The sequence below is a fragment of the Passer domesticus genome, chromosome 1 (assembly GCF_036417665.1).
Source record: "Passer domesticus isolate bPasDom1 chromosome 1, bPasDom1.hap1, whole genome shotgun sequence".
NCBI lineage: Eukaryota > Metazoa > Chordata > Aves > Passeriformes > Passeridae > Passer > Passer domesticus.
The window spans coordinates 140,063,101-140,076,578 of NC_087474.1; the positions used below are offsets into that span (position 1 = coordinate 140,063,101).

The window sequence follows — 13,478 nt, forward strand, 5'->3', positions numbered from 1 at the left end:
TGTGTAAAAGAACATAGCTTTACCCCTACTATAACTACTACCACCACCACAACCAATAAAGTTAAATCAACCACTGCCTGTAATGGATTAAAATAATAAATGTTCCTGGATTTTAGTGTTTGAAGTATTTGAAGAAAACAGGCTCCCAGCAGCCAGTACTGCTGAATGCATGGGGACATTTATTAGTGATGAATTCAAGGGTTTGGCCTGTTTAAGATCATTACTTTCTGTTTACCGTGTGCTACACATCTCATGTTTTTACAGAGCCCATATGTGTCCCAATGTAATGCTGAAAAACTCTCTTTCACTAAAGAATAGCTAATTGGTACCATGTAAGTATTGTTCTCTTGGGGAGAATGAACCATCATAAGATTCAGCTCGATACTAATGAGAAATCCAGTGCGGTCAGTGGATTGTTAACTAAATCTCTCCTGGAAAATTGTTCTTTAAATTGTTCTTTACTACGTTTTGCCATTTGTTTGCTACCGCTGTTTCCAGACTTGAGTAAATTGGCTGACTCTTTAATTAACTGCAGTATTTCCCGTGTAATTATTTTCACAGCTTTGTTACCCTTTCTTCTCAGAAGATGGTTTGTCAAGGATACTTGTCAACAGAGTGTTGTAACTATAGTATAACTACCCTGCATGTGATGTATCTACAGTTTTCCTGAGAGGGAAGAATTGTGTAGATAGTTGCACCAATATATTAGATATAATGGCATATTTATATTTTAATAGCTGTCTTAATGTCAATGACAATCTGAAAGTAGCTACTGAAGTTACAGATGTGAAGAGTGAATGTTCAGAACCAAATATCATAGACTATCACTTTAGTAGAAGGTAGTAAGGAAACCCACTTGCTAATTGATCTTCAGCAGCAAGATTGTATCCCTGCCCCCCAGGCATGGAGGACCCATGGGGGAGCCTGGAGTTGTTCCTTCAGAGGGCACCAGGATCCCTTGGGTGGGAATACATCAACAGGCTGCTGCTGGCAGTGAGACCACATCGCTCACATGCCTCTGAACCAGCACGGCTGCATCTGTGCTCTGGGACACGCTCTGGCTTCTGAGCTGCCCCAAACTCAGAAAAGCAATTTTCTTCATACTGCTGTTGTTTGTAGCAAAGCTACTGGCTTTTCAAAAGAGAGCTAAGTGCCAGTTCAGTGCCGTTTGCTACCTTTGTTAAAATACATGTGTTTTCATTTTCTTAATTCTCTTGTCCCCTATTGAAGTTTGCCAATTAAAAGCATGCTCTGTGTTGCATTAGGTGACAGTGCAATGAACCAAACAGCATTTGCAGCTAAGGAAGAGCAAATGCACAGGGAATAATAGAAGGAAAAAAGCTCCTTCTATATTTCTACTCATTTCATTTGGAGTTGATTCAAATGTCAACACTGAAATGTTTTTGAAAACAGAAAGTCCATGGTTTATGTCAAAACATTGTCTTTCCCTTTGTTAACCAGGAAGAACAAACAGAGCTCTTTTTTAATACCTGTATTGCTTAAACTCTAAGTGATTGTTACTGTAAGGCAGGGATTGTTTTTATATATTTGCTGCATCTATTAAAATGTACCAGCTCTTTCTTTTTCTATTCACACAAAAGGATTTATGGATACACAGCATTTTAACAAGGATGAAGACTCCTATTATTGACAAATGCTAATGCAACTCTACTATAATTATATATAAACCCTAATCTAACTATGTGTAAAATTGTATTAGGGTACTCAGATTCTGTGAGATGTCTTTCTAAATCTTAGCATAAATCAAGTATATGTACTGACTAAAAAAGATGCTAGAATATCAAAATAAATATCTTTAGGTAAATTTTTTTCACTGTTCTGTTGTAATGACCTCCACCTTTAATTTTGGAGCAAGGTAATTTTTTAAGAATGTGACAAGCTAGCGATTTTTAAATCCTCCTATGTTGTTTCCAACCATATAAAATACCTGGCTATTCCTTTTGAGCATATGTCATCATAAAGGTAATTCTTGCAATAGCACACAGAAGCTTGGTCTAAGTTCTCTTTTGCTCCATTAGTGTAGATGTGTTTTGTGGTGCTATTGTGTTTCTGGCTGGAATCTGACAGGGGAGGGCTGGCAGCATTTTTTAAATGCTGTCCAAAGCAAGTGCTTCATATTTATTAGTCTCTTGGAGGAGTATTTTAAAAGTCATGAAACTGTTTGTTCCTAAAAGTAAATTATTGCACGTACTGAAAAGTGCAGTGGTGTTCATGAGCCATAATCCAAACAGCACAAGTTAACTTCTACATGTCACAGCAATTATTTATGAAGATATATTGCTTCTTTGTGCTGCCATCTCAAGTTCACTTCAAATGGAGACTTTGATTTAATCTATTGAAACTGAAGGCAGACTTCCACAATAGAGGTTTGTGAGAGATGCATTGAAGGACTGGCTGAAAATAGTGTGTGGGATGGCAAAAACAAGGGAAAATTATTTTGCATCTTTGCTTTTCTGAGGTGATTGCATTAGTCATGGGAAAGCACTTCATGGACTGAACATATACTTTTAGGATTTCCATGGAAATAGTACCCTACTGGAACTTCTCTCAGACTTACTACTGCTTTTTAAGGTTTCTGCATGCTTGTTCTTCATTTGTTTTCTTTAAGCTTCTTCAAAACATCACTTCATGCAAGTTCGTGTAAATGCTCTCAGCATTGCAGTTTTTCTAACAGTGAACAGTGGTTTTTAATACTGAATCACTTCATCCTTGAAAGGACATGTAGGTACAACTGCTAGAAGGGACAAGGGTGTGAGTCTTGTCTACACAAGAGCACTCTGGGTCACAGAAAGCAAAATAAAATTCTCTTACTGAGTTCCTGAGCTTTTCCTGGTATTTGTAGGACACAGTCCATGGATGTGTCTTGTAATATTTCATGTATTGAAAACTAACCAACACTTCCTTATTCTTAATTGTTTCTTCATTTCTCATTGTTTGCTTAGCATTTGAGAAAGGCACTGGTGATTTTGAACCAGCAGTATTATGTGCTGAATGCTCAGTTCTACTTCTAAGCTGTTGGATGTTATGTTTTCGTTGTACTTTGTGGAGCTGAGATGACAACACAAAGAGACTGGAAAGCATAATCCTTCCAAGTGTAATCCCAGTGAAAGAAAACATAAATAAAACCACTTGTATTCTGACATTCCTTTTCCCCTTCTGTTATTTCTGCAGCTTGGCATATATTCCAGTAAAACTATAGGAAGAAATTTCTCTATATTGAAGAATTGTGCAATAGTTAAAGAGAATTTCTTTCCTTTAAAATCAAAATTCCATATAGAATGTGGGAAAAAAAAAAGTATTTCCAAGTATTCTTAAAATAACTAACCATAGAAGGGTGTCAGTGTGTGTTGATGTTCATTTTCTTGATTATCACTGGAATTCAGTGTCAAAAACGACCTTGAATGGATGTGTCCCATAAGCCTGTTACCCAGGAGAGCAGAAGCCAGCCTAAATAAAAAAACCCAAAGCTGGAATTCCTTTTTCAGTCAGTGACAACAGTCCTGTTGACTGGCATGGGACAATGATTTGAGTCCTTGATCATTCTTACTAAACTCCAGCTGCTCAAGGGAGAGGTGGTTTAAGTTTGTGGTTCCTACTCAGGTTGGACACAATTCAATGCCATTATTGCTGTGGGCATTGTTGAACCGCCTTCCTAGTGTTTGCTGGTTAAAAAAAAAATGCAATGTATCTCCTTCCATTACAAAAAATAGTGCTTAGTGCTATGAAACTGTAAGCCCCAGGATACAGGCTTCTTCCTTGGATACTAGGAGAGATTCATGGGTGAAGTTTTAATGCATGGATTCAAAACAGTGAGTTGTGTTTTGGGGGGATTTTTCTACCAGCAAAGTTATAAAAATATAAAATGAAACCGTACCTTGAAACACCTGTGTATAAGCCTTAGGTGGTTTTTTTTTAATCTTTTGCCTTTTGTAAATTTCTAGTTTCATTAGAAAAATAAGCTGTGTGCATTATAAAGTAGGGTGACATCCAACATTCAGGGTGTTGAGTCCAAGTATTAGCACCAAAGGAGATAAAAGTTAAGCCAACCTCAGATGTACTACTTTCCATGTAAATATACAAAAGAAATAGCGATATTAGGCATGGTTTATTTTATTAAACAGTGATTTGCAGTAAGTTAAATTCACAAGAGCTGGGATATTTCTAGATGATGTCTCTATCCTCAAAATGTTTGTCTTTAATGAGAGTATGTAAGTTCTGTCATAAATGTAATCTGCCATTATAATTTTTTTTTGTTTTATGAAGCTATATAAAGTTCAAAAGGTTATGATATGAAAACTTTAAATTCTTTTCTCAGGAAATGTGCATTATGTACTTTGAGATAAGCATTTGTTTTGAATTATTTGAATTCAAACAGCACCCTTCTTCTCCTGCTAAGTACTCCTAAGTCTAGCAAGGTGCCATGTTTTAGTAATTAACCTGACAAAAGCAGAGAGAACTGTTCAAAATCTCTATTCCTATCAGTTTGAAATATAATCAAGTGAAGCAGTTGTTCTTGTTCTTAATAGACTTTTTTTTAAAAAAATTCATAGTTTAATGAAAAATGTCTCTTCTTATAAACCTTAAAGTACTCAGAACACAAAAAGTATGTTTTGGCAAATGGCTCTTGGTAAGGAATGTGGATGAGACATACCTGCTGTGTTACAGCAGCATGGTATAAAGCCTGGTTGATAGTGTGGTAAGGGAAAGCTAAATTAAAAAAAACAGGAAATTAAAAAAAAATTACAGATCTCATTGCCCAGCTGTGATGTCCTTCCTTGGACTTGAGAGTGATTGTCCATACACGTATTTCCATGAAAGTCAGTGGGACTACTTGTGTGAGTAATGGCTTGTGGGCAGAGATCCCCAGGCTCATGGTAAAGTGAATTCAGGAAATAAGCACAAAAATGTTGGGAGAATAACTGCCAATGGAATTAAATTTTTCTCTCTCTCCTTTTAGGAATCCATGGATCATCTTTAGTCCTTGACATAAAAGATTTCTTACTTAAAACAAGTCTCAAAGAAAGAGCAAAATCTCTGATTGGCCCTTTTTGCTGCTCTGTTAACGTGGAAGCCAAGTGGTGCAAGCACAGTGGTGATCCTGGCCCAGAGCAATCTGTTCCAAAAATCTACATTGATTTGAGAGGAGGACTGCTGCAGGTCTGTATAAGATGCTTATGGTTGTGCTGTTGAGCTGGACTGGCTTTGGATGATTGAGTTTTCAAAAATAAATTTCATTAAAGCCTTCGCATCCTACAACCGGTCGCTAGAGTGGGGATTTTTTGCATGTTTTATTTGGGTGGTTTTTATTTTACCTTACAAAATAAGTATCTACTCTTTCATGTAAACTGTTGATTAAAAAATTGTGTACTGTGTTTTGGGGTTGATTTATTTTTTTAAAAAATACTGCTTAAACCCTGTATTTTAGCTGTGTGTGTGTGTTCCTTAAAACTACTGGATCAAATTACTAACACTTAATATCTAGGGTCCTGTTCTGATGGGTGTGTGTCTGTCTGTCCATGATCTACGTGTCTCTAATGCCTAGGGGTAGCCCTAAGAAGTACATATCCTTTCTTTTTAAAATTACACAAATTTCTCAGGGGAGTAATTGCAAACTGTTTTTTGTAACAATTAATACTCAGTTTTCCGTGCTATCCTCTCCTTTTTGGAAGTGCCCACAACTTGAAATCAGTCCAGGAAGCTTGGGAGCTCTTGAAATGAAAAATAGATTCTGTGGGGCTTAAACAAGTAGGCTTTAAGATATGTCTTGTTTTGATTCTTTTTATTATAGTATCTATACATACCAAATGTTTTTAAATAAATGCATAAATCAATTATATAAAACGCGAAAAGGAAATTTTGACATTTGATTGTGTCAGTAAGTTTTTTCCCAGAATTGGAATTAGAAGGTCTTAGGAGCGCAGCACTGGAAATAGGGTTAATCAGATAATACAAATTTATAAAACAGTTTATCTTAATGAATAAAGTCAGTTTTTTTCTTTGCTTCTTTTTTTATTTGTTTTTCACAGGTACTTGGTACAGGTGCTTTTTATTTGTTTTTCACAGGTACTAGTACACAGGTACTACCTAAATGTGTTGGTAATAAAATGCTGGGGATTTTTTTTCCAAAATTTTGGAGTTTGAGAAGTACCAAAAAAAAATCTATAATTCTCAGAAAGCCATTTATTATTAGAGTATAATTAGGGACAATTAGCTTTTGCAGAAGATAATTAAGTGTTTGGTCTGGCAGAATAGATTAGAGAATGCTGACAAAATCATTAGCAGTTCTGTTTGAAATTAATTTATTTATGGCTAATGATTTTACCAGCTCTAAACATGACCTCACCTATCACTGTTAATTTGGATTGCATCAGAACCTTGAGAGCTTATGTAAAATCAGTTCCTCATCTCTGAATATTGTAGTAGGAGTTCCATGTCCTGGAGTTCCCAGCTGCCTACAGATGAAATGATTATAAGTGTGAGATGGATAAAAACATTCACCCCTCCTCTGTCAATGGGGAACTGGGGCCTCTGGGGTTGGCTTAAGGGACAGAGAGCTCCTTTGAGGTGGTGCTAGAATAGGTGTGAGACCCCCAGACCAGAGGTACTCCAGAAACCACAGTGGAGATGCACAAAATTCCAGGGATACCTGCCTAGCCTGGGAATGTTTGGCTCAGGACTGGCTGTGGCTGTGTTTCAAGAGGGTCTTGGTGTATTCTGTGGGCTTGCTTGTAGATGCAGGGCAAGAAAAAACCTACCTTCTTAGCAACTACACTCTCTTTAGGCATCTTTTGATTTTTTTCACATTTGAAATTTGGTATTCCCCCATTGAAAAGTTTGTACTACTCTTTAAGTTCATACGTGACTTGTTTACTTTACTCACAACCTTATCATGACTTTTAAGTTACAGTCTGGGCATTTTGATTTCAGTCCACACTGGTTCCTCGTCTAATTTCTGTGTTGCTAATTGCTTCTTTGTCTTCCATGTTGCTTCAAGGCCTGCTTCTGCACATGAAGTCTGAAATACTTGTTCCAATTCATGTAATTCTCTCAAACAGAAGCTTGATTTGAAAAAAGCAGCAATGCCTGTCCAAGATGGGAGAAGGGAATGCCTTCTTGCCTTTTATTTTGCTGCAAAGTGTGCAAATCTTCTGGACTTTACATTTTGTACCTAAGATGATCTTTCATATATCTTTTGCATCACATTCTTTGCTGTGTCACTTAATTTTAAATGTATTCCAGAGTTCCAGTTTTGGAGCAACAAGCTCTTTGAAGAGTTTAAACCTTGCATCTTTAAGGGATTTTTGTCATGTCTTAAACTGAGAAACCTGTGACCAGTCCTAGCATTATGTACAGTTATTGAATATAACATTCCAGGTCTGTGGTCTTCCAGGCAGCATCACTATTAATTATGAAATTATAGGAATTGATGTTTTCCTTCAGATAATGAAAAGAACACATTTGACAAATGGCTTTGTAAGGATATTTTGTTGCTTCTGTCCTTTATTTTAAAGTTAAGAATGCTTGCAAGCAATTAAAATGTAAGTAGAGCAGACTCAAAGCCATATAAAGTTCCTGTTGTTTTAGGGAGGTGTTTTTCCCTTCAAAAATGGCTGAATATTTTTATGTAATTTCTTCATCTTTTTTTTCTCTCTCTCTCTCTCTTTTTTTCATTTTAAAGGTTTTCTGGGGTCAAGAGCATTTGAACTGTTTAGTTCTTCTCCAGGAACTTCTGTGGCAGTACCTGAGTAAAAAGGGCAGTGTAGAGACGGTGATAGCTGAACGTACACACCCAACGTGTTTCTCTGCAGAAAGGAATCCAGCCTCAAAACCTGAGCATACCTCAGATGATCTGAGAACAGGCCTCTTCCAGTATATACAAGATGCAGGTAAGAAGGATATAATTTTGGCTCTCTTTTTTTCTTCCTTTTTTTCCTAGGTTATAGAGTAAAAATAGTAGTAACCTATTAGACATTACTTGCCTCTTACAATGAATAACTTTATATCTTTTGGAAAAGCAGTTGAAAAGACATCTGCTAGAATTAAAAAAAAATACTTTAAAAGACTTTTTTGATTTCTTTCCATTAAGCTGTAATGTTTTAAAAGTCAGGGAAATTGCTTTTTTATTTTCTCTCCTTTTGATCCCAAGGGATTTCTTTTTAATCACTTTGGTTTCATAAACCAGCATGTTTCTTTCTAGAAATTGCATAACGGATTATAACTTTCTTTCATTTGACAGAAGCACAAAAGCTGCCCAATGCCTATGAAGTTGTGTTTTACAATGAAACTGAGGATAGTCCAGGAATGATGCTGTGGAGATATCCAGAACCTCGAGTGCTCACTCTTGTAAAAATTAACCCTGTTCCTTTTAATACCACTGAAGACCCAGATATTAGCACTGCTGACCTTGGAGATGTTCTTCAGGTGGGTAATGAGTTTTCTACTTTCAGTAACAAATGGAAATGTTACTGCTGTAAAGTAAAAGTTTTCAAACTCCGATTTATTAAAAACGAGCAAAAAACAAATGTCAGGAGCTCTATAAAACCAATATGAGGTACATTGCACAGCTTGAGCATATCTTTAGTTTCAAAACTACTTGTATAAACCTTTTACCCTCTTACCTCTGCAGTTTTTATGTTGCATAATAAGCTATAGCCAAGTTTAGCAGGTTTAGTTTGTGAGCATACAATTTTTATTCTTTCTTTTTATGGTTTCATCCATCAGTCTTTGCATAAAGGCTTCATTTGGTTTAAAACTGAAACACGTGAGGAAAGACCTGGTCTGAAATTTCCAAGATCTAGTGGAATCATTGAAGTAAAAGCTCCAATCTGGTTGTTCTCTCCTGTTTCTGTGGTGGCAGATGGCTGCATTGGTCCTAGTAAGATCCATAGGGTAGGGGGAAATGGTCTGTTTTCTCTCATTTTTCCTTGAGAGGGTTGAAGTGGACGGTGCAGTTTGACTGTGGGATATCATGGAACTTCTCTTTGAAGGAGGCTGAGTGCTGCAGTCTCCATGCCCCAAAAGTAGACCATACCTCAAAATTACACTGATCCTTAATGTGCTGGAATTTTTGCTTTCTAATGTATGCAATTGGGTCATTACATTTTCTCCTGTCTAGTGTAATTTTCTTTAAATTCACTTATTCCTTGCATACATATTTTGATTTTAACTCAATTTTAATTCTGGTAATCTCTGTTTCCCTTTTATATTACAAATTGGACCTGTCATTTTTTTTTAATTTTAGTCTGTTTGTTAATCAGAATAGTGTTGAGAGTCAAGGGAAATAAATATTTCCCAGTTCTTCCTATTTGTTCAAAACTGTTGAATTATATTTCATTATTGCTGTGATGTTAAAAATTGCTTTTAAAATTGAATTATTCACCAATATGCTTTGAGTTATGAATAAGTAGGATAATCTTCCTCAGATAAATGATTTAATGTTATTACCGTGCACATACTGTTGGTGAGATCATGTAAGTGTCCTGCCAATTTCTTTGCCCTCTAGACAGCCAAATGTCAGCTCCTTTCAGTTACATGAAAATTAAAATTAAATGGAAAAAAATCAGCTCCACTTGGCATGAGGTTTGAATAAAAGATCAAAATTGTGTTATTGTAGGCTGTCTTGATGACCTATTAGGTTGCTATGAAAGCCACCATTTTGCCTCCTTTCAGGCTGGTATTTTTGGAGCACGGCACACCAAGGTTTTGGTTTCATTACATTACATTCCCATTACAGATAACAGACATCTTGAACCATTATGTATGTGCTTGTGGAACAATATGACCCTGTCCAAGGGGAATATCAGCCCTTCTTCAAGGGGCATACACATCTGGGCTTTTAGTAGCACACAGCTTCTGCTTTGTGCTTCCGCACGACGGTCTAGAGAAGAGAAGATCCAACCCACTTTGGTTGCCTCAGAGAGTGAGAAGCACCCAGCTACCAGGGGTCAGCCTCTGCTGGTGTTCATGTCATTCTTCAGATTTCTACCACCAGAGAAAATATAAAGACACCAGCAAGTTAGAGGACATCTAGTCAAAAATACTGCCTTGAGCACATGATGTGCAGAAATGCTTTGGTTGTAGGCCATTAATTATGGGAGTAATTGTTGCCTGGCTCAAGGTAGTGATTTATCACATTTTCCAGAAATGGCCATAAACCTGATGAACCATTTTAAACAGTCATTTTAAACATGGGCAGTGTGCTTTTTTTAATTAATCTAACAGACGTATGTGGGTAGAATAAGTAATACAGAGAAAATTTTTGATTTCTTTAGGTAAAGTGCATTTACAAAATACTCATATCAAACTGCAGATTCTAATTTAAGTTAATCATGAGGCCTTTCATCAGCTCCACTTTTTCCCTGTGAGGATACATGTTAATTAATATACTGGGATTTAGTGCATACAGAAAATTCATTAAATACAAAGAGAAAAAAGATAAAACAGTATTTATTTTATTCCATTCTTGAAATGAAACATTAGGGAACATCTGCAATTCAAAGACTTCAGCTTTTTTGAAAACAAAAAAAAATCTAAATTTAAACACAATAATGATACTAAGCTATATTAAAATATACTTTAAAAACTTTCCCAGGATTGTGGATGTGTTCAAATGCAAGGAGGATCCATAATGTCCCCAGCTGTGTTACCAGTCTCCCTTAATCCTCTGCTTCACAAAGATACAGTCAAAGGTGCCCTTCTGCAGTTTGTCTTGAATTTTTGAGGTTTTTTTCTTGAAGTTTTCCAGTTGCATGTTCTTTCTTTCTGAGTAAGTTGCTATCACATTTCATCTAGTTTTCTGTCTTTGTTAAACTTCTAGCATAACGTTTTAATCATGGGTAGGTTTTAGAACTCTCTGTTTTTATAGCTATTATTCAAATTCCTGGAACTTGCAAAAGCTTCACCATAAAGAGAATTTTTCTAAATATTGAAGGTGCGTGTTATCTGGTGCAGCCAAAGGATAGAGAACAGCTTCAGATTATGAGTTGATATGAGCTGTATTGTTTCTGTTGAACCCTGCCTTGCTGCTATTTCTAAATTGCCCCAAAGAGCTGTTTTCTTGTGCTTTACCTTGTGTTGTTGCAAAGGGAAGCAGTTTCACAGGTCAAGTTTGTAATACTTTGTTTTTACAGTCCAAACTTGTTGCTTTTATTTGTGGGGGAACAGGAAGAACTGATGTCTCTGCCGTGGTATACCACCTGTCATTTCTTTAGAAGGTTGAAATAGAGCTTGGATCTAATAGTTTGAAGGAAGTGAGAATCCTCAATCCGATTGCAAGAAATTGCAGCAGGATTATATTTCTTTGAGCAGGTGGAAAGTATATTAATTTGTTGTTTTCCCTGTTTAACAGACGTGGCAAACTCTATATCATCTTTAAGCCCTTACTGTCCCATTTCCCATGTTGTAAATGTCCTTTGGCTCTGTGTGATTTACCATTCTTTCAGATAACTAGTATTTGAGGAAACGCCTTTCAAAGGTAAAGAATGGTATTGACATGAGAATCATATGCCCACCTCAGGACTAGAGGGAAGTTCAAACTTGGAAAATTTTCACAAAAATTTTTCAAAAGGTAAAAAGCAAGATGAAGTAGCAATTCCATTATTTTTAAAATATTGGAGATTGATATATTGATAAGTCAAAAAAAGGGATGCTTTCTGAGACTTTTTCCATTATAATAGGTAAAACAAATAATTCAAGTAGACTACTGGTAAGAGGAAGTCTTGTGGTTAAAGATGAGCAACTTCAAAAGCCTATTTTATTCTGTGCTTAAAGAAATACATGTATGTCTTTTGTTTATGTACACAAAACCAGAGAGAAAAAAAACCTACTAATCTTGCTCCAAAAATTTAGTTACTGCTACATTCGGGTCACTCTCATGTGCAGATAATTTCTGTAACAAAAACTGTGCAGGTGTTTATAAATTTGTCTCAGTGAGTAATCACATGTGAAGACTTAAGGCCTGCCACAGTTTCCCAGTTTAACATTGAACTATATTCTATAAGGCAACCAGCTCATCATTATGGGGAAAAGGTCTTCTAATTGCTCTGTGATGGTCTTGTGGTGTGGCAGTTAGGTTGGAATCTGTGGGCTGTGATGATTCTCATTCCTATGAAATCTGACCATGAAATGTCTTTCACCCAGAACTTTGAAGCCTGGTAATAGCCTTCAAGCAGATTTTGGTTTAGAATGTATGTTGAAATGTCTCCTGCAGAGATACCAGAATTATAGAAGATACATGAGCATCTTTAGGATCATCTTTTAGGAACAAGAATGGGCTGGGCAGTCTCAATTTCAGAGTAAGGGCTTCATAGTGTCTCTCTTCATCTCCTAAATAATGAGGGCATTGGCTTGATATGGCTACTAGGCCAGTTGAAAGAGAATTTGTGGCAATTTCCTCCATTCTGATTGTTCTGGTTGCCTTGAAAGTATGCCATTGGAATGACAGGAGTAAGAGTAATTTCTGGTTTCAGACAATAGTTTATTACTATGCAGATAATTCCACTGTCCCAGAACATAAAGAATAATTGAATATATTCTACATCATAACAAAAACCTGTATTTCAGAGCTGTTGTGTGATGCTAAATTTAACTGTGCTTGTACAGTTACTTGGATCTGTGAGGTCCATATCTGAGAAAGGACAAGTCATCTTCGTTTCTGTGATATTTTTAAAATTCAAAAGAGGGAAAGCAGAAAAAAAAAGTAGAGAAAAATCTGTTACTGATTCAGTAGTGACTTTCACATTGTGCAGATACAATATGAAGCTAGCTACATGTAGATATTTAACCTCAAAGAAATTTCTGTTGAATATTTGTGCTCTGGGGCTTAGAACTGTAATTGCACTGTGTGTCTAGTTTCCCCAAAGTCTTCCTGTGTCTTCCTGCAGTCTGAAGAATCTCAGATTTATGTTTATCTTTGCCTGTGATGTTGTTATACTTTTCTGATGTAATCTGGCTTATGTTTTTATATCATTTATCTTTACCAAGAGCAAGGTTGACAGGTTTAGGTTGGCAGAGGAGAGAGTAAAAATTGGGTGGGGCTCACCAAGGTAGGAAACAGTTCATATGCCATCAGGGAAATACTCTGCTTTTCTGTACAGACAGGTGAACAGGACACACAAATTATCTCCTGTACAGCTGGAGGCTTGTTTTTATCTAGTGAACCTTTTACAGAAATTCTCATTTATTGTCATTCCATTGTAGAGTTACCTTTCCAATGAGGGATGTTGCTGGCACTGCCCCATATCTCAAACAAAAGCTATGTCTTGTCACAAGAGCATTTACCCGAGTGGCATGGATTTAAAAGCAGGAGAAAACCAGATTTATCTAATCAAAGTAATCGTACAATGTGTAGTGTTCCAAATTCTGAGTTATCTGATTTAGTTAAGATGCATCACTAACACAGACTTAAAATTCTTTCTCCTGGATTGTCATCCAGTGGGAGATATAAGCTGTTAAACAAA

General features: G+C 36.4%; 1 protein-coding gene across 7 annotated transcripts in view; it reads left to right on the forward strand.

The window, feature by feature from the left end:
- Positions 1-13,478, forward strand: part of VPS13B (vacuolar protein sorting 13 homolog B) — a 426,582-nt gene that overhangs the window by 339,140 nt on the left and 73,964 nt on the right. For all 7 annotated transcript variants that reach the window (XM_064392805.1, XM_064392810.1, XM_064392794.1 and 4 more), the window contains 3 exons: positions 4,979-5,178; positions 7,700-7,907; positions 8,258-8,442. In XM_064392805.1, the coding sequence (XP_064248875.1) occupies positions 4,979-5,178; positions 7,700-7,907; positions 8,258-8,442 (593 nt within the window). The remainder of the gene's footprint in view (positions 1-4,978; positions 5,179-7,699; positions 7,908-8,257; positions 8,443-13,478) is intronic.